The sequence below is a fragment of the Ophidiomyces ophidiicola genome, assembly GCF_022830035.1.
Source record: "Ophidiomyces ophidiicola strain CBS 122913 chromosome Unknown scaffold_17, whole genome shotgun sequence".
NCBI classification, from domain to species: Eukaryota; Fungi; Ascomycota; class Eurotiomycetes; order Onygenales; family Onygenaceae; genus Ophidiomyces; species Ophidiomyces ophidiicola.
Window position 1 is genome coordinate 394834 of NW_026054657.1, and position 18995 is coordinate 413828.

The 18995-nt window shown below is 56.3% G+C and overlaps 4 protein-coding genes across 4 annotated transcripts; 3 read left to right on the plus strand and 1 right to left on the minus strand.

Annotated features, from left to right (window-relative positions):
* Positions 1 to 3571: 3571 nt before the first annotated feature.
* On the plus strand, positions 3572 to 5530 carry LOZ57_004357 (uncharacterized protein; the record flags this gene model as incomplete). The annotated part of the gene is made up of 3 exons (XM_049253401.1): positions 3572 to 3826; positions 3901 to 4928; positions 4996 to 5530. 3 exons carry the CDS (start codon positions 3572 to 3574, stop codon positions 5528 to 5530), a joined length of 1818 nt encoding a protein of 605 aa, XP_049107747.1.
* Positions 5531 to 6520: 990 nt separating this feature from the next.
* aat2 (Aspartate aminotransferase, cytoplasmic) lies at positions 6521 to 8080 on the plus strand (the record flags this gene model as incomplete). Its single annotated transcript, XM_049253402.1, has 4 exons — positions 6521 to 6697; positions 6766 to 6897; positions 7013 to 7897; positions 7982 to 8080. 4 exons carry the CDS (start codon positions 6521 to 6523, stop codon positions 8078 to 8080), a joined length of 1293 nt encoding a protein of 430 aa, XP_049107748.1.
* A 799-nt stretch (positions 8081 to 8879) lies between these two features.
* LOZ57_004359 (uncharacterized protein) lies at positions 8880 to 10439 on the minus strand (the record flags this gene model as incomplete). Its single annotated transcript, XM_049253403.1, has 2 exons — positions 8880 to 10313; positions 10401 to 10439. The coding sequence occupies 2 exons, from the start codon at positions 10437 to 10439 to the stop codon at positions 8880 to 8882; spliced, it is 1473 nt and encodes a 490-aa protein (XP_049107749.1).
* A 6563-nt stretch (positions 10440 to 17002) lies between these two features.
* Positions 17003 to 18024, plus strand: CCS1 (copper chaperone; the record flags this gene model as incomplete). The annotated part of the gene is made up of 4 exons (XM_049253404.1): positions 17003 to 17020; positions 17073 to 17145; positions 17242 to 17376; positions 17514 to 18024. Coding segments are annotated over 4 exons (737 nt in total), but the record flags the coding sequence as incomplete, so codon positions are not given.
* Between the last annotated feature and the right edge of the window lie 971 nt (positions 18025 to 18995).

Genomic DNA, 18995 nt, shown 5'->3' on the forward strand with positions numbered 1-18995 from the left:
CGACACAGAAGCTCGATTCGAGAACGAAGTCGACTGAAGAGTAAACACTTCCAGGAGGCACAGGCAAACTATGGCTGATATGCGCCGCGCTGATCAGCTGTGGTCTTTACTTTGCATTTTCGTCTTGGACGCCTATCTAATCAGTATGCGGCGGAAGCTCCCGCATCCTCGACTCCACCGCATCGCTATACCGCCGCGTCATTATATTATTACTATTATATTGAATGCACGTAACGCATATTTTTTTTTTTTCTTAGTCCTGGCCCACCCGTTCATGCCCGTCAACAGACATGCATAATTATTGTGCAGAATTTAACCTGGAAGCTCTGGCAGAATTAAAAGTTGTCTTCTAGAGGCGCCTAGATGGGCGCCCAGTCTCCCCACTTAGTTCTTTCAGATGGAGTACTCAAGACGGCACGGCCGTCTTTGCTTCTGTCTTGGCGATTTTGTGGTCAACTAGCTCTTGACGATTTGTAGGGTTCGCATCGCCATCCGGCGGATTGAGAGATACTAGTTAGATATTTGTTGGGGTGGGATGAGGTGAAGCAGTCAAGCAGTTTATGGAGCACCGACGCCTGTGTTCTCGAAGAAATAACTATAGGTGTGACAGTCTAGCTGCTTCAGTTAGCTGGAATTAGTTTGAGGAGGTTTGTCGGTGCCTTGGGCTTTCACAGTCTACCTTAAGGGCAGAGGTTGCCGCCGAAATGCTCGGGAACCAAACTAGTTAACTAGTTAATTAACTAACTACGTCAGAGATTGATGCTGTCACTCTCAATCTCAAACTGCGCGAGAGAGCAAACAAGGTGAAGTGCGCCGGGTATCACACCATCCCATCGCCTTGCTTGTCCGGCAGCCCGTCGTTCGATTCGCAGCCGGCGGGTGGGTAGAATGCAGCCGGCTTATGTCGAGTCGATCTGGGGGGGGGGGGGGGGGGGGGGGGGGGGGGCGCCGGGATGTGCATTTGCTAGAGCTTTGTGCGGCGTCTTACGGACATAACTAGTAAGTTTAGTTGCATATGCGGTGTGAAAGGGAAGAGGGGTGAATCGACGGCTCTGAAGAGGGCAGGCAGCTGGCGGCGTGATTAGGACAGCCAAGCGGTGATTCGAGGACGAGAGGGGGGGGGGACTGCTGCTGCTCAGCAAGGCTGGCGTTGGTCTAGTGGACTATGTAATATAATTAGTGAGGCAGACGATTTGGAATCGCTGGACGACAAGGCCCTTGTGACCCCCGGAGGATGTCGATTCGCTGGTGCTCTCATTCTTGGCTCTCCCCCCTTGGGGCGACGTGGGCGAGTAACGCGCGATGGCACGATCGTCGTCCGTCGGAGTTGACTAGTTCAGCATCGGAATTCGTTGGTTTATTCCGCTGGCGCTGGTCGCAGCGAGCGCAGTAGTGCGAGCCAGGAAAGAAAGAAGGAGAAAGAGAAGGGAAGCAGGAGGAGGAGGAGGAGTGTGCGGTGGTTTATGAATGATTTGAGTAGTTTTTAGACCCGGCGCGAGCCCCTTGCTGCGGGTTTAAATTGCTGTGAGGACGCTCCGGAACAGCGCTCATTTTAAAATAATAAATGATGCTGGGAGGCGATCGCTGCCCACCCCCAGGGCGCAGGCAGGATTGAAATGGCGCAGGCAAGGCAGAGTCTGAATGGACAGATAGGCGTGGGCCAGCGGGTCGGGGGAGAGAGTTGTGCACGGCTATCACATCCTGATGGCATTCCTGCAGGCTTGCTCTGAGGGATCGGGTTGTCGGTCGATGAGATAATAATAATGCTTGTCCCTGGCGCACGGAACAGAGTCCCAAAAAAAGCAGCCCAGCGATGCGCTGACCCCGGACTGGCTGGGGGGAGGTACACACGCCGTATTGCAGAGCCGTATTTTCGCGAGTTAAGCGGCCGTAGTGGTGCTGACGAGGCGTGGCTGGAGCGGTAACTACTAACTAGCTTGACTACTGCGGCGGGCGTCGGGGAATAACTAGTAGTGCAGCGCGCGGGCAGGCAGGCAGGGCCCCGGCGGGCGTTTCAAGCGTGCAGCCGCCGCGCATCGCCATTTCGCTGCTCCCCACACTCTGGGTCTTAACCCCCGGCCCCGCTTATCGATAACACGCGTCACCCCCCGACTGCCACCACCACCACAACCCCAGCTCCACGATCATGCTGCACGCATGCCATGCTCGCCGTGCCGTGCTGTGTCTGCGTGCGAGTTACATCGTGCACTGTCCATCGCGCAGTCAACGACGTTCTGCCTGCGCGCGGCGAGGCCCGTCGTTGCTCGTCCAGCCCTGCGCTGCGCTGCGGCGGCGCTGCCCGGGGGGAGGGGGCCCTGCGGCCGAGCCTGTTACAAGAACAAACACCCCCCGGCTCGCGCCTGGACGGGGACTCCCTGCCAACCGCCGTCTTGTATCGCACTCCAATCTTAAACCTGCGACTCTCAACTGCGCTGCTGCTGCTGCTGTTGCTGCTTTCTCTCTCTGCCTCGCCATCCGGCTTTGCGTCCCACCGTTCCTGGATGGGGCCATGGGGACTGCGGCAATGCGCACCCGCGGGTCTTGGGGCTTCGAGAAACGCTGATCAAAGGGCCTCCTAGTAGTGAAGTAGTCGTCCATCCCATCATCCACTTTCTCTTCTCTCTCTGCCTGCCTTTCTCCCTCCCCCCTCTCTCGCATTCTCTCTACCTTCATTATTAATGCCCAGCCGCACCTTTGGTTCCCGTCAAAGTCTCTCCGCGCTTGAACTTACGGTGTGTTTTCGAAAAACTCTCTTTCTGCGACTAAGCATTTCCAAAAAAAGACTTCCAGCCCGCGCTGGCTCTCCTCTTCTTCTTCTCTCTGGCGTCTGCTTCGACAACTCTCTTCGGCCTTGGGGACCCGGTCACCGCCTGGTAGGAAAATCCTATTCCTACGCCCCAACTGGCGCTATCATTCGCTGTCCCGAAAGCTTGTCCTGATCATCGCCGCCCCGTTCTGCATTTTGTTTTTTAAACTATTATTCCACCCCCGCAAGGCGGCGACAAGTAGCTACCGGAGGTGCGCCATGGATGCTGCTTAAAACACAATTCCGCCTCCCGTTATTATTACTGAACCCGACTATACTTTGCGCCCACCGCCTGCTGGCCAGCAACCCCCCCCGTCGTCTCGTTGTTCAGTGCTTTTAATTGGCAGTCCCTCCGTAATTTCTTTTCTGTATCAACTTACTGCTGCTATCTTCCGACCGCTATGCGTCGGGTATTTGGCCCGCTGTCCACACCCTGATTATTATAAGCTGGCACTTGAAGCCCTTCTCTTCTCCCTCCTCCTCACTACTAGTTGTATCTTCTTCTTCTGCTTCAGCTTCTTCTTGTGTTCTCTTGTCTAGCTGCTTTTGCTTAGCATGCCATTCCGCTAAAGCGGCCCGTCCTTGTCTTGTAGGTTTCATCTTGCCCTCATCTCACGGTCCCGCGCCACACCTTGCCTCATCTAGTTACTGATGCCGTCCCATTATTAGTTTTCTGTCCTCATACCCGTCTAGCCTGCGTGGACCCGGCAAGCTGTGGGTACGGACTCGAAGTGTGAATGAGAGCTCTTAGCTGAGCTCGCCACCATGCGCCTGAGCATGTCTTCCTCCAATGCTGCTCTTCCCTCGTCGTCAGGCTCATGCACTCTGCTCCGGGCAGTCTGTCACGCCCTACTGCTTCTTCCGTCGTTGGCTGGGGCACAGAATGCATATCCTTCCGGCATGAGGACGGAGACGCCACCCTCCGGGTCCCTTCAGTATATACTTCAGAGCCAGCAGTTCGCCACCAATCCGATTCTTCTACTGGGCCTGGTTGAGTCCATGGCCCGTCCTCCTTCGCAGGTAAGCGTGGTCGTTTGTTGTTATCTGTCCTATTCAGGAAGTCTGTCAGCTAACATGAATCTGGTACCTGGCAGAATTTCACCATCCATGGAGTGCTGAAGAGCGTAAACCGTGAGAATATCAACCAGCTTGGTGGTAGCGATATAGTTATGGTTAGCTGTGATGAGTTTGCGCAGCCTAATAACCTTAAAGTCAAGGATACACTGAAGACTATCATGACTCGAAGTCCCACGCCGGCGGCGATGATACTGTACAGCATGCAACTGGACCGCTGCCAGTACAAAGCGGACGATGCTCTACCAGCGTACCCAAACATCTTCACAATCACTCGGGTCACAACATCTCAGGCCGTGCAACGGAAGCTTGAGGCTAGCTCTGGTGGAACATCCTCGATCGAAGTGTCTCAGCCTTCCACGGTTATCAACGGAGACTTGGAACACAAGGACCCCAGCCGGCCGATCGAGAAGAGTACCCAGAACAGCAGCAGTACCCCCAGCACCTCGGTGGCCATGATCATTCTGTACTCTGTCACGGGCGTTGTCACGCTCCTCTTTCTGAGCGTCATCGTCACGGGGGCCATCCGCGCACACCGCCATCCGGAGCGGTACGGGCCGCGTGATGCCGTGGGCCGCCCGCGCCAGAGCCGAGCCAAGGGTATCGCACGAGCAATGCTCGAGACGCTTCCGATTGTGAAATTTGGCGATCTGGACGACCATCCGGCGGGCCAGCAGCGCGGCGATGGGAAGACAAAACGGGGCGACGAGGAGATGGGGGACGCCCAGCATCCAGAGATGGCAGCGAAGGAGCGGCCATCAGAGGATTCGTCGGCTTTCAGCGTCAAGAATGTAGAGCATCAAGCGGCGTCGACGGAGCAGGCGAACGTGGGCGCTCCGGCGTCTCGCGCTGCGTCTCCAGAGGCCGGCCCGGCGGGCGCGGCGACAGCGACGGCGACGGCGACGGCAGACGCTGCTCTAGGTTGTCCGATTTGCACGGAGGATTTCGAGAAGGGGCAGGATGTCCGGCTGCTGCCCTGCGACCACAAATTCCACCCCGAGTGCATTGATCCATGGCTGGTGAATGTCTCTGGGACATGTCCTCTGTGGTAAGTGAATACTCGGAAGGGTGAACTATCTTACCTGAACAAGCTGACCCTTCCCTTCTTCCCACAGCCGCATCGACCTGCACCCGCCCAGCGAAGACGAGGAAGAAGACGGCTACTACGACGACGACGGCCACTTCCACCCTCGCGAGCCAGACCCGAACGACGCCAACCACAACCACAACCGCAACAACAACGATGCTGCTGCTGCTACTGAAGGCGACGGCGAGCCCGCGCCAGCACCGCGCACATCAGGCGACTCCAGCACCACGACGGCTCCGGACCAGCCGGCAGCTCCCCGCCGGGCAGCTCGCCGCGCGCGCCCGCGCCGCCGCAGCCTCGCGACGTACATCCAATCGACGATCAACGCGATCCCGCTCAGCGACGCGACGCTCGAGGAACGACTGGATGCCGTTCGCCGACTGCGCACGGCGCACAACAACAACACCAACAGCCAGACGGGCGACAACAATAATGCCTCGGCGGCGGGCGCGATTGGCCCTTCCTCCTCGTCTGCGGACCACAACAACCGTCGCAGTCGCCGGTTCTCGCAGATGCTGATCGGGTTCCGCGTGCGGACGAGACGGCATGGCGAGGAGGCGTGAGCCGGCGTCGTCATTATTTGTTTATTTTCTTCCTTCGATTTTCTTTTGCTCGTTCTTTTTTTTCCATCATACCCAATTCGCTGAGTTCTGAGAAACCGCGAGAATACGAGTTCTTTTTTTTTTCTCGCTCCCCCCCCCCCCCCCCTCCCGGGCTGTGTCTTTTTTTAGTGCATCTCTCTTTTTTTTTTTTTCGTTGAGCCTGGCATGGGTATGTTTTGCAACCACTTAGTTTAGTACTTGGGAACAAACACGCAGAGCGGCTGTCTGGATTTTGTTGTCGGGGGGGCCAGGCGTGCAAAATTGGCGGCGTTGGAGGGGCTCCTGGGACAAACAATATTGGTCAGTGATTTGATTATTCTGACTGCTGTCGTATTAGGGTTGGCATTTGAGCTGGGATTTTGAATTTTTTTTTTTTTGTCTCTGGTTAATTCCCGGCGTTGCGTTGCTTTCAAATCGGGAGGCTCGTTTGGGATTTTGTCGCGATTCTCGCCCGCCCAGTCTGTGCGTGTATTTTTATTTATCGGCGAGCCTGCGTGGATAGTAGTTAACTAGTTAGTAACCCCACCGAGCTTGCTGCCATTCATGTGAAGCGCGCGTCCTCCAGCGCTGTGCCGAACCTCGGTCGTGCTGACAGCTTTCCCCAGACGAAAAAGAGCGACGGCGCGCACATATAAACGGAGGGCCAGCCGGCCAGCCAGCCAGCTAGTCAACTACCTGGAGTGCGCGATTATTCTTCTTTGCCGGGGCCGCCGGGAAGCGCCGCAATCGATTAGTCACCGGAAACAACGCAGCCAGTCACGGGCAGCCCAATTCGAAAGCGGCATGGCTCCACGCCCGCTCGCCGCGGCCGCTGCCGCTCCCCCTTCCCCTGCGTCTGCCCATACTTCTCCTGCTTCTTCTTCTTCTTCCTCCCTCGCTTTCTCTCCCTCCTCCTCATCCTCCTCCGCTTCCACTGCCCACGCCCGTCTGTCCCGTCTCGCCCACCACATCATGCCCGCCTCGCAATCCGCCTTCACGGCCGGCGTCGTGCCACCCGCCCCCGAAGACCCGCTGTTTGGCCTGATGACTGCCTTCCGCGCCGACACCTCGCCCAGCAAAGTCGACTTGGGCATTGGAGCCTACCGCGACGACAACGCGCAGCCGTGGGTGCTGCCCGTCGTGCGAAAGGTGTGTGTGTTTGTGAGTCATAATTGTTGCGGTGTGCTGGCTGCTGACGATCATCGCGTGTATGCTAGGCCGAAGAGCTCATCCGCAGCAATCCCGCCGCCAACCACGAATATCTGCCCATTGCCGGCCTCCCGGAGCTGGGCCCGGCCACACAGAAGCTGATTTTCGGCGCTGATTCTCCTGTCCTCGCGGACAAGCGGGTAAGTCGCCTGTCTGCTGTCGCGCGTGCTACCCCGCATGCGTCGCTGGCTTCTCCAACTTCGGCGCCGGCGATCGGCCGCGCCTCACGCCCACTCAGCCCTACTATGTGCCTAGATGCGCCATGCTGACCGCGATGCCCTCGCCCTCCAGGTAGCCACGCTGCAGACCATCTCCGGCACCGGCGCCATCCATCTCGGCGGCCTGTTCCTGTCGCGCTTCTATCCAGCCGACCCCAAGCCCACCGTGCTGCTCTCCAACCCGACCTGGGCCAACCACCGCCAGATCTTCACCAATGTCCACCTGCCCGTCGCTTCCTACCCCTACTTCTTCCCGTCCACCAAGGGCCTCGACCTCGATGGCATGCTGGCCGCCCTGCGCGCCGCGCCCGACCGCTCCGTCGTCGTCCTGCACACCTGCGCCCACAACCCCACCGGCGTCGACCCGACGCAGGACCAGTGGCAGCAGATCGCCGTCGCCATGCGCGAGAAGAACCACTTCCCCTTCTTCGACACCGCCTACCAGGGCTTCGCCTCGGGCGACCTCGCGCGCGACGCCTGGCCCATCCGCTACTTCGCCGCGCAGGGCTTCGAGCTGTGCGTGGCCGAGTCGTTCGCCAAGAACTTCGGGCTCTACGGCGAACGTGCCGGCGCCTTCCACTTCGTGTGCGCCCCCAGCGACAGCGCCGCCGACGCCGCCGCCGCCATCGCCAGCCAGCTGACCGTGCTGCAGCGCTGCGAGATCTCCAACCCGCCCGCGTACGGCGCGCGCATCGCCTCCATGGTGCTCAACGACCCCGAGCTGTTTGCCCAGTGGGAGCAGGACCTGCACACCATGAGCGGCCGCATCATCGAGATGCGCCGCGGCCTGCGCGAGCGCCTCGAGCAGAAGCGCACCCCGGGCACCTGGGAGCATATCACGGAGCAGATCGGCATGTTCAGCTTCACCGGCTTGTCGGAGGAGCAGGTCAAGATCTTGAGAGAGAAGTGGCATGTCTACATGGTGAGTAGGGCTGTTATTATTATTATTATTTTCTGTATTTTTTTACTTGTGTCTTTATGGATGTGTCTGCTAACGTATTCGCAGACCAAGAACGGGCGTATTTCCATGGCCGGCTTGAATTCGCATAACATCGACTACTTCGCAGAGGCAGTTGATAGTGTGGTCCGTGAGACGTCATCCTAAAAGAATCTCTTCCCTTTCCATGGTGTTTCTCTTTCTCTTGCGCTATGTAGCTTGGTTTTTTCTTTTCCACTCTTGGGGTTTTTTTTTTTAGAATTTCTTCTCACTCCTTTTCTCATTTCTGGTTTTACTATCCAATTTTCGAATTTCAAAATGGCATGAAAACAAAACACAAAATGACTTTATGGGTTCGGCGGACTTGGACGTAATACATAGACCAGGGGATCAATCACTCAATTTGGGAGGCTTTTCGGACGGAAATAGGTCTGGTTTAGATTTAGACGGATAATAACAACCAACAAAAAAACAATCACAATCTCAACTTGACTTGAAAAAAATAATACATCTCAATTTCTTTCCTCGAAACGATAGAGTACACAAGACGTTTAGGGGGACTTTCTAGAGTCACAATTCATCACATCGATAGTTTTTTATATCGGGTATCTCCGCACACTATGATCACCCCTGGGGATGTAATGCATTTGGCCGTACACACACACACACACACCAAGGGGAGGTAAATCAAAATATACAAGGAAGGTCCGCGGATACACATATAAACACACAAATGAAGCATATGCCATATGCACCGGAAATGCAGTCCTTAGAAACCCATGAGTTGGAAAAAAAACAGGACAACACAAGCCAAAAAACAAGAAAACAGTCTATGCCGTGCCGGCAGAATAGAGCAGCAGGGAAAAACGGTTAAGGAGACAGCCAAAACGAGTGCAGAGAAAACGACAAAAGTAACCAAGAATAACAAAAAAAAAAAAAAAAAACCAACAGCCTGTCTGGTAAGTCATCATAAACCCGAGGACGCCGGAGCACCGTTCGTGAGAGGCAGCACGGGGCCCTCATCCTTCAGCTGCTGCTTCTCCACCACGCTGGCCCCCACTAGCGGTTCCATCGGCCCGCTGCCGCTGCCGCCGTCGTCACGCTGAAAGGCCGCGTCACGCAGACGCACGACGGCATTGGCACACCAGGCGTCGACGTATTTCGTCCAGACGTGGGCGACAGCGTACAAGATGGCGTAGAAGACGGGGATGGCGATGGCGAAGGCCAGGCCACCGGCGGGCTGCACATGGTTGACAGGCTGGCCGTTGCTGTCGACCACGGTCAGATCGGTGCGTGACACGTTGGGCCCGTACACCATCCACACCAGCACGGTGCGCAGCAGCGTGTCGTGCAGCAGGTACACCGCGAACGACACCCGGCCCAGGAAGTTGAACAGCGGCGACGTGAGCACGCTGCGCGCCCCGCGCGACGTGAAGATGCCCGTCGCCAGGATGCACACGCCCACGCTGACCCAGTACCGGTTGATCTCGACCTGGGCGCTCTGCGGGAGCACCGGGAGGAGCGTCTTCTTCATGAACCGCGACCATTGGATCCAGTCTTCGTTGTACTGCGGGTACGAGCTGACCAGGAAGCCCAGCACGATGAGCACGGTGGGGAGGTGTTTGGGCAGCAGGTTGGTGGCACGCGGGCCGAAGATGGTGTGGACCTGGGCGAGCAGCATGCCGGCGTAGATGTTGATGCCTGTGATGTCTGCAGAGAAGAAAAAAAAAAATGCCGTCAGTTTTGATACCTTGATGGAGAAAGACATGGGGAGGAGCATACAGTCGCCTGTCCACCAGCAGAAGCTGTGCAGGGCGAGGATGATCAGCACCCGCCATCGCGTCTTCACCATGGACGTCGCCAGCAGCGTGAGATATATCCGCATCGAGCCCTTCAGGAAGAACACCACGGCCCAGTGCGTGGGGTCGTACGAGCCCACGCCGTTATTCCAGAACAGCGTCATATTCCAGCACAGGCCCTTGATGGCCTCCCACAGCGTCGGCCCGGGCGGGTTGGCCACGCCGCGGATCCAGTCCGACTCCACCACGCGCGCCAGGTTGAAGCCGCCCAGCTGGCAGATCACCCAGGCCACCAGCGCCGCGGCGTTGGTGGGCAGCACCAGCCGCGCCGACCGCATGAACGCGCTGCGCGCCAGGTTCGGCAGCGCCACCGTCGTGTTGCCGTTGGCGAAGTGCTTCATCGGGCCCATCGAGTTGACGAAGCCCGTCACCAGGAAGAACACGGCCACCGCGGGGCGGCCGCCCACGCACAGCCGCAGAATCGGTAGCTGGAACAGCATCGGGCCTTTATCGCTGCCCGGCGACGGCGAGTGCAGCACCGGCAGGAAGGCCGTCAGCAAATGGCCCGTTACGACGACGAAGGAAGCAACGCCTCGCAAGCCCTAGAACTGATTGTCAGCATAGCTCGAGATATCAGAAAGAAGCCCTGGGGGGGTGGGGAAAGCGTGCGGGGGGGAGGGTCTTCTTACATCGATCCAGTTGTCGTCTCGCTTCTTGACCGGCGGCATGGTGTGACAAGGAACACAAGAAAACGAGAGATAATAACAAAATGAGTGGAAGTAGGTATTAAAGAACGTTTGCGATCAATATCTTCGGGTAGGTGGACGTGCTCATCAGGCCCACGCACACGTTTTGGACAAGGTGTGTTATACAGGGCCAGCAACGCATTGAGAATGAGAATGAAGGAAACCGTGCCGGCCTTGGGAGATTCAGCACATTTACCGGGGCGGGATCCGCAGCCGATGAGAAGAAGAAGAATTCGCCAGCAGCAAGGTGTACCGACGGAGTCAACGCAGCAAAAGAGGCGCAGAGCAAGGGCCGCAGCAAGAAAAAAAACAAAAAGCGAGAGCGTCGGATGGCGCGCCGCCGCAAAGAGAAGGTCGAGGCGTGCGCGCGTGTGGCCGTCCGAACCGGGGCCGAAGAGAGTGCAGCAAAGCGAGTGCAGGGACGACAGCGGACGCTTCGAAGGCGCAGAGTAGCTGTCCAGAGGGCGGTTTGGGAGGTTGCGAGGTTGAGTTAAGAGAAGAGCGAGAAGGGGGGGGAGAGAAGCGGACGGGAGGCAAGTCAGTGCTGCTGAACGATGACGGGCCCTTCCACAGAACCAAGTCACGGCAGAGACACTAAAAAAGCATGAAAACTGATAGGGCGAAAATCGAGCAGGGCAGGCAATCAAAAAAGAAAGGAATGGGACAGCAGCAGGCGGGCGGGTCCTCCGTGCGCGCTCTGGAGCGGGAGCGGGCGATATAAAGACGGGCCGAACGAGCGAGCGGCCGGGTTGATCTCTAGTAACTACGCAGGAACAAGCAAGATGGGCGGTGATTGCCAGGTCTTAATGCATACCAGCCGGCTCCGGCGTCACGGCGGGTTTTGAGCTGAGCTGGGACGGCGAAGGGTAGGGGGGGTGAGTTGCGAAGGATGACCGGGTCAAGGACTCAAAGCGTGGGAATGGGAGTACTATGTAACATAAAACACGGGTTCAAGCAAAAGAAGTGCCTTGCTGGATTGTCGCCGGGCATTCCCAGGGGATGGGATAAAAGAATAATAATAATATAACGCCAACCGCTCGTCGGGCGTCCGTCCACCGGCGCTGCTACCACCTGGAACGCTTGTGCTGGTGCCAAGGCGCCGTCTGCACAAGGAAGATCAGCGCTGGGCTTTAAGCGCTGCACTGTCCAGGATGGGGAGGAAGAATCATGACGGTTTGGGGGCTGCGAGGGAATGATTTTCCTATGGCTTGTCCTTATTTTCTTATTTTTCTTTTCACAAGCGAAACGCCACGCGAAACAACAAATCTCAAAGGCGAGGCCACGATCAAACCCGCAAAGCTGTAGATCCGCGCCCAGGAGGCGGGCTGGGCAGCGTCGGTTGATCATGCTCATGAATCTGCTTAATAACCCCCCCCCCCCCCCCCGTTCTGCGTGTCGTGTGTGGTGCCTATCAGTTGCCGTTAAATTACTCTATTCGAACGGGCGACCGGTGGTCACGACCGCATTGGTTTTTTTTTTTTTTTTTCGTGGGCGTGCCAAGAACAATTCGGTCACAAGCGCTGGCGCTCGTTATCCCTCCCAGCGGGTGCGTTGGGGCTGCCTGCGCATCTCAATCTCTGTACGATGCGCCGCTCCCTCCCCGCAGGCGCCGGCACTGCTCATTGCCGAGCAGGCAGCTCCATTTTCGATCGCGAGCTGTGCGCGCGCCCGTGCCGTGGGGTGGTGTGGGCGGCGAACTCGGGAAGCGGAGGTGAGACCGCAAAGCCGCGGATGCCGTCATTTGCAGCTTAAGGCTTTCCCCAGAACAGGGCCTGAGCCACACCTGCCGCACGCTGATTGGCCACGCCACACACCGCCAAGCCAGAGGGCCAAGACGGCGGCGGTGGACCCGGTGGGGCGCTGTAACGCCAAGCCCGGCCACACGGAACGATCGGGTCCTTGGCTTAGCTAAGCCGTCTCGCTCCTGTCACGTGCGCCGCCGTGGGCCCGTGGGTCGCGCGTCGCGGAGCGCGTTTAGGAAGCGGCCGCCGCCCTCCCAGCGCGCGCGTGTGTCGTGCCGGCGCCTTGCGCGGAGACAAGGTCGTCTCAAGGCCGCTGTCCGCTCGATCAGGAGCACTACTACTCGCTTGCTCGCTGGTGCACGAACCGCGGATTCCTGTGGGTTAGTTTCAGGTGGTCTTCCGAGCCTGGCGGCGGCCTTGCCCTCTGCCCTGATTTTGGCCAACCTGACTATTTTCGCTCCTGGGCGTCCTCTTCGCCCGTGCATAACTAATGCACCGTATATAGTGCTAAACTGTACCGAGGCGAGTCATGGCAAGTGCTACTTTGCCGTGCTTAATATCGATGCGATAGCGAAGACCGGCTCTCACCTGGCATGGCGGACCGCCTCCCGCCTCTGGCTGTGAGCTCGGAGATTATACGACGGCCGGCCCATGGTGTTCGAGCTTAAAACCGCCATTTTCTACTGTGGTCGCGGGAAGCTTTGGCATCCACTAAACCGCCCCGTCTCCTTTTTGTCTGCACCGACGTCCGAAGTGCCCCGTTTTTCTGCTTGGCTTATACTCCACAAGGGTATGATTCTGCAATCTCCTTATATTATTATTGTCACAAGTCCCACCCGCTCTTGAAAGACTTAGTGATCGAGTCTGAAATGTCATTGTTGGCACCTATCTGCCAGCTCGGCTTGGAGCGGCCTATCTCAGGCCAGAGGCCAGCCTGAAGAAGGTCTCGGCGAAACAGCCAAGGCCTTTGGCAAGGGTTTGGTAAAACAGCCGATTGCAGGGAAGTTGGGAAAGCATGGCGATGGCGATATCTCTTTTTTTTTGCCAACCATCACTACCAGGCAGCAATAATAGGGGAAAACTTACCATATTATTATCATACGACTCGCTTCTGAACCAACCAAGAATGACTATCCTCTTCAGAGTAGTTGCCCGTCAGCCCTTTTTGAGCGACAAAATGGCTGGGCGGGATATATTCCCGGTACGGAGTACTCTGAATAAACGCCACAAACCCTGCATGAAGCGGGCCACCAGAGAGCCACGAGAATTCTGTTGCTTTTTCTTCCTTAGTATTCTTAGCTACAATGCTGCGAGAACCCACACCAACATGCTTCAAATCAATATTGAGAAGTTAATTTTTTTCCTTTATCTCTGTTCTCTCGTTTTCATTAATGGTCCCATTCTTTTTATACCACAGTTGAACCCCGTTTGGCAGTACTCTGTATATGATGGCAATCATCCTGCCATGATATTCGAAAGGACCGGGCATTTCACACAAAAAATCCATTCGCCTGTGACTCGCATCTCAAACAATCCTAGCTCTTGAATTCCTACCGCACAATCCATTCGCTAGGCTGGGTTGTAAGGCCCCCAAAATATTTGATATGGGCGCCTCTAGAATCGAGGTTTTGTTCCTTCGATGCTACACATCTCCTCTACACATGGTTGATGATGACACCGGCTAAATTTTCACTGGCAGAAGGGGTGCTCCCCTGCAACCGTACATGATGATGCTGAGGAATCACAATATCTGTAACATAGTGCTATACGATGTCAATACTACATCGGGATGTTTTTCTGGGCTTATACCTTTTCCGCCATTGAGCGGGTTCGCTGCTTGTTCTATGGATCTGAGCTACTTCTCTGTTTCGTTTCAGCTGGCGGGAGCGCCGAGCAGATGCAATGTCGACTCCCTGGAATCATAACAATCATCTTGCTTGAAATTCTGGGGCCCCAGATTCCCGTTATCCGATGATTCCATAGCCCTGGCCGTAGGATCGTCTCCACAGGCTACACCCAAACACTCTGGATTCTAACGGTAGGATGTGGCTATCAAAAGCACAAATTCTGGCAAAGCCCGAGCACGCTTGGAGCAGCCTTGACTCATCAAACCTTGGTGGAAATGCATCACTTTGTGGTGGGCAAGCGATGGGGGACTCATAATGTCCTAGCCTCTTTGCAAGACTCGGAATCAACTTTTACTTACTTAGATGGCAGTCAATTGGAACTGCCTCTTGCAACATTCCATTGCCGTTTACTCATGGTAAAAACTACCTAGATCACCAGATCGGGCCATTCGATGGCTTGACATGTATCTCCTCCAAGGTCCCCATAACTGCCCAACCGCACTATTGCATCATTTCTTTTTGAAATGCTTTCTTCTGTCCGTGTACTCTGTGATGGACTTGCAACTATCGAAAGCATAACAGCAAGCGATTATCATGGTTTTGCTCACTTTGGAGGTCTACCTTCGACTTCGTCAGCCTTACCATTTGCATGCCACAGCAATACCACTCTGCCATGTTGGAAACGGATGCCGTGTTTACCGGCGTCTCACTCCTCACGATCCTCTCTAGAAGCATGAATGCATTGGAGGTGTGCCTCCTAGAGCTTCTAGGGCTGCTTCTTGGTCGAAGTGATGGCAGTATTCAAGACTGTCAAACAACTTCTGCTCTCCCTTCCTATTGCCCGACTTCAAATTCAGCCTACTTGGAGTTTCGGCAGCTACATATTTATGCGTCGGATGCAGTTCGCCATTGTTCAAGCGAGGCAATGTATTTCTTTCACTAGCCTGTAATGCCAACTGCTGACAATAGGGTGCCATATCAAGAGATTCCTGATATCCGACATAAATACAGACTCACTCCTACCTTCCTTTCGAGAAAACAGCACTCTGATCAACGTATCGCCGAAGCCCAAGCCAGTTATCAAATCTAAGTGATTTAACACAGTGTTGGATTAGAACTAAGCCAACGCCTTTCTATGCTCGATCGCACATGCCCCTTTACATTCAACAGCGGTGTGGCATAGCATAAAAATAGAATGTCAATCGTGCAAGCTTTGTCGATCAGGGAGTTTGTCAAGCAAACCATAGCTGGATCTCTGATTTGTCCTTATAGATCTGCTATAAAACAACAGTTTCAAGCGTTGGGACGCCTTGGAAATGCTGCCCACAAGGGCTAGACGCTGATGCACCCGAAATAGATCTACGAAATGATTTTCCGGTGAGTTGGAGAGACATGAAGAACACCACTCTCAGCGAACCGGAATCATAGCTTGAGTCCTACGACATTGTCTTCCAGAGTTACACAGGCAACCTTTCCTACCCGCCTTGCACAGCCCCCCTTTCCCCATCTTTTAGTTAGGGCGCCTAAATCAAGGTCCGCCACTGGACCAGCCGACCACCATTGATTGCACAACGGCGGAGAAACCCGCCTAGGACGAATTCAGCATTTCCGAAACAAAACAAAACGAGTTCACACGTGAAACAATAACTCTTGCTCCAACCCGGGGGAGAGGGGGCGGGCGCTTGTCGTCATTCCATACAACTGCCTAATAATAAAAAAAAAAAAAAACGGGATTGAGCGGCGCGGAGCCGGGGCTGAAACAAGCTGAATCAGGAGAGCAAACCGGTGGTGGGCACGCGCGGGTGGCTTTGCTGTTTGTGATGTAGGTTATGTAGGAGGACGGACATGGCTTGCCTATGTCGACGTCATATCTCCTCAGCGGGCCGGCCGGGTAGCTACATGCATTCACCGATCGCCAGACGATGCTGACGCCTTGGGTATCTCGTCTTTACGGAATTCAAACCGTATCTTCCTATTGGGAGGCCCCTCTGCCTTCTCACATGTCCTAAGCGGAAGGAACACCGGTCCACATGTCGGGGTGCAACTTGCTATTATTTATTATGCCTCCTGGAGAGAGCTCCCTGCAAACCTATTTGTGGATCATGCCAGACATACATGACCGTCGAAACAGAGAGAGACACGGGGGGCTGTATAGGTGAGATAGCGGGAGTTTAAAATGGTACCGGGCTGCCACTAGGCTGCAAGCTAGCCCATTGGTCGAGGTATATTCTCGGAAGTTCGAGCTTGATGCTTGGTATACCCTGACAGGTTGCAGCTCTTTTCTCACTATTTCGAACCGTTTAAGCGGATCGATCTATATTGAACGGCAAACTACAGGCGGCGCAAGCACAAGATGGCACGCGATCAATCTCCTGTGTCACTCGCCGGGATATGTGTATCCCGCGTCTTCGCACTAGGATTTAGCTGCTATGCGAAGTAGATCTGGCAAGCACTGGTGAGATGCTGGACTGAAGGTTGACGGAGAGCAACATTATGCATAACTAACTGTCAAAAATCATCGTGGCCTAATAAACAGCCGCCGGGTATTGATGTCATTGCTGACTAAGCACACCTGGCTTGTGGCCCTCATCCTCGGCGGTCGAAGAATCCAAGCGGTGACTTTGATTTGCTCATATCCACTCAAATCGGAGTATTTTCTCAGTCGCAGAGTGGCTGGTCAAACAGCACGAGCGGACTCGAAACCGCGTTGTATGGAGGGGATTTTTATTTATTCTTGATAAATTATCAGTGATTCCTCGGGCGGGCAGTCGGCCGGGCCAGAGAGTTACATAACCCCACCACGCTGCCCTCCGAGCATCTCGACGGATTTCAAATGATGGGAGCTTGCCTTACCTTCTTTCTTTAAAAGAGCTTTCAGATCGTTGCTATTTTGGTCTCTCAATACAAAGCACGTTTAGTATATACCTTACGAATACAGACCAGCGCCATCTTCGCCATGCTTGAGTCATTCCAGGTAACGCAAGCGGCATTCGAAATAGATATGCGCCGGAGCTGACAGTACGCAGGCCACCTTTGCGGTGCCGCTGACCTGCGAAAGCTGCGTCGAAGACATTTCGAAACCATTATACGAGATCAAAGGTGCGAATTTCGATCCTCGATCACGTTTTTGTTGTTGTTGCTGGACTGCTAAGAGAGAACTATTTCCCAAGCTAACGGCGGTTGTCTTACCTTTAGGAGTGAACAAAGTTGAGGCCGACCTGAAGAACCAGCTCGTTTTAGTGGAAGGCACAGCAGCACCGTCGGCCATCGTGACGGCCATTCAAGACACTGGGCGCGACGCGGTGCTCCGAGGGAGCGGATCGTCGAACAGTCAGTCATGCCACTTTCAATTTTCATTTTTTTTCCCCTTCCTGTCTCTTGCTGTTTGGCATCCTTCGCGAGAGGGATTCTGACACGGCAACGGGCGAGGTGAAACAGCGGCTAACGAGCGCACTGGGCCCGGGCAGACGCCTCAGTTTGCATCCTCGAAACCCACGCGCGGGTGCCGGTGCCGATCCGCGGGCTGGCGCGAATGGTCCAGATCTCGACGCAGCGCACGCTGGTCGACCTCACGATCAACGGGCTGGCGCCGGGCACGTACTGGGCGACGGTGCGGGCGGCGGGCGACGTGTCGCGCGGCGCGGCGTCGACGGGCGGGATCTGGGGGGCGGGCAGCAGCCCAGCTGCAGTCGCAGGCTCGCCGGACAACGGCCGCGGAGTCTTCGGGCAGGTCGTGGTGGACGCGCGAGGGAAGGGGAATGTGTTTCTGGACCGTCCCGTTGCTGTTTGGGAATTGATTGGCAGGAGCATGGTGGTGTCGAGAGACCGCAGCGGGCCGTTCAAGGCTGACGACCCAAACACCATCGTGGGCGTGATTGCGCGCAGCGCGGGCGTGTGGGATAATGACAAGATGGTGTGCTCGTGCTCGGGCAAGAACGTATGGCAGGAGCGCGAGGAGCAGCTGGCCCGCGGTATGATGTGAGATGCCATCTCTGGAGCATAGTAGTAGTATAGTTAAGTCAACTAGTCGACGATACGGCTGCGTGATCGGCGGGTTCGCGTCTCAAGCCACGGCGGAGCTATTTTTGTACATCTCTGCACTACTGCTGTCGCTTTACTGCTGCTACCTGCTTATGCTATTGTTATCTGGCTTGTCTCTCGCTTCTGGAGCCCGGTCTCGCCAGGCTCGGCGGGCGTGGGCAATGGGTGGCACCTGTCAGGCACTAGAAGCGCCGCAGACCCAGCGTTGAGGCGGCGGCCAAACCACCGCTGTTTGAGCCCGAACGGATTTTGTTTCCCCACGACGGTTTCGACGGTGCTCTCGGGTGGCAGGATGATGCCTACGTCGTGGGCGAGACGCGGCATCAGGCCACAATCCGCCAGAGCACGGAGAATACACAAGCAGCGGACTAACTAGAAGTGCTCGATGGCTGCAGCGGGCGACAGGCGTGCAGGCCCGCCGGCGCCGTGGCGTGAGCAGCCCAAGAGCACGCCCAGCCCGCGCGGCGGCCAATGGCGGGCGTGTCAGACCCTGTGGCCAGGGGCGCCGTGGAAACGCTAACCCGGCAGTCCTGCGACGCTGCGTGTGATGGCCCGCCAGGCCCCCTCGCAGCGCTGCCAGCCATGGCCTATATGGACCATCTTATTTGACGCCGTCGGCCACACGAAAGAAAGCATCATGCTCGCCAGCCTCGCCGGTTCTCTCCGTCTCTCTCTCTCTCTCTTTTTCTTTCTCTTCTTCAGTCGCTACCGCTCCCGTTGTTGTGCTGTTTGGCTGTCGTGTCTCGGTCCGGGCGTGGCTTGTCTATTCTTAGCCCCCCCCAACCCCCCCCCCCCCCCCCCCCCCCCCCCCCCCCCCCCCCCCCCCCCCCCCCCCCCCCCCCCCCCCCCCCCCCCCCCCCCCCCCCCCCCCCCCCCCCCCCCCCCCCCCCCCCCCCCCCCCCCCCCCC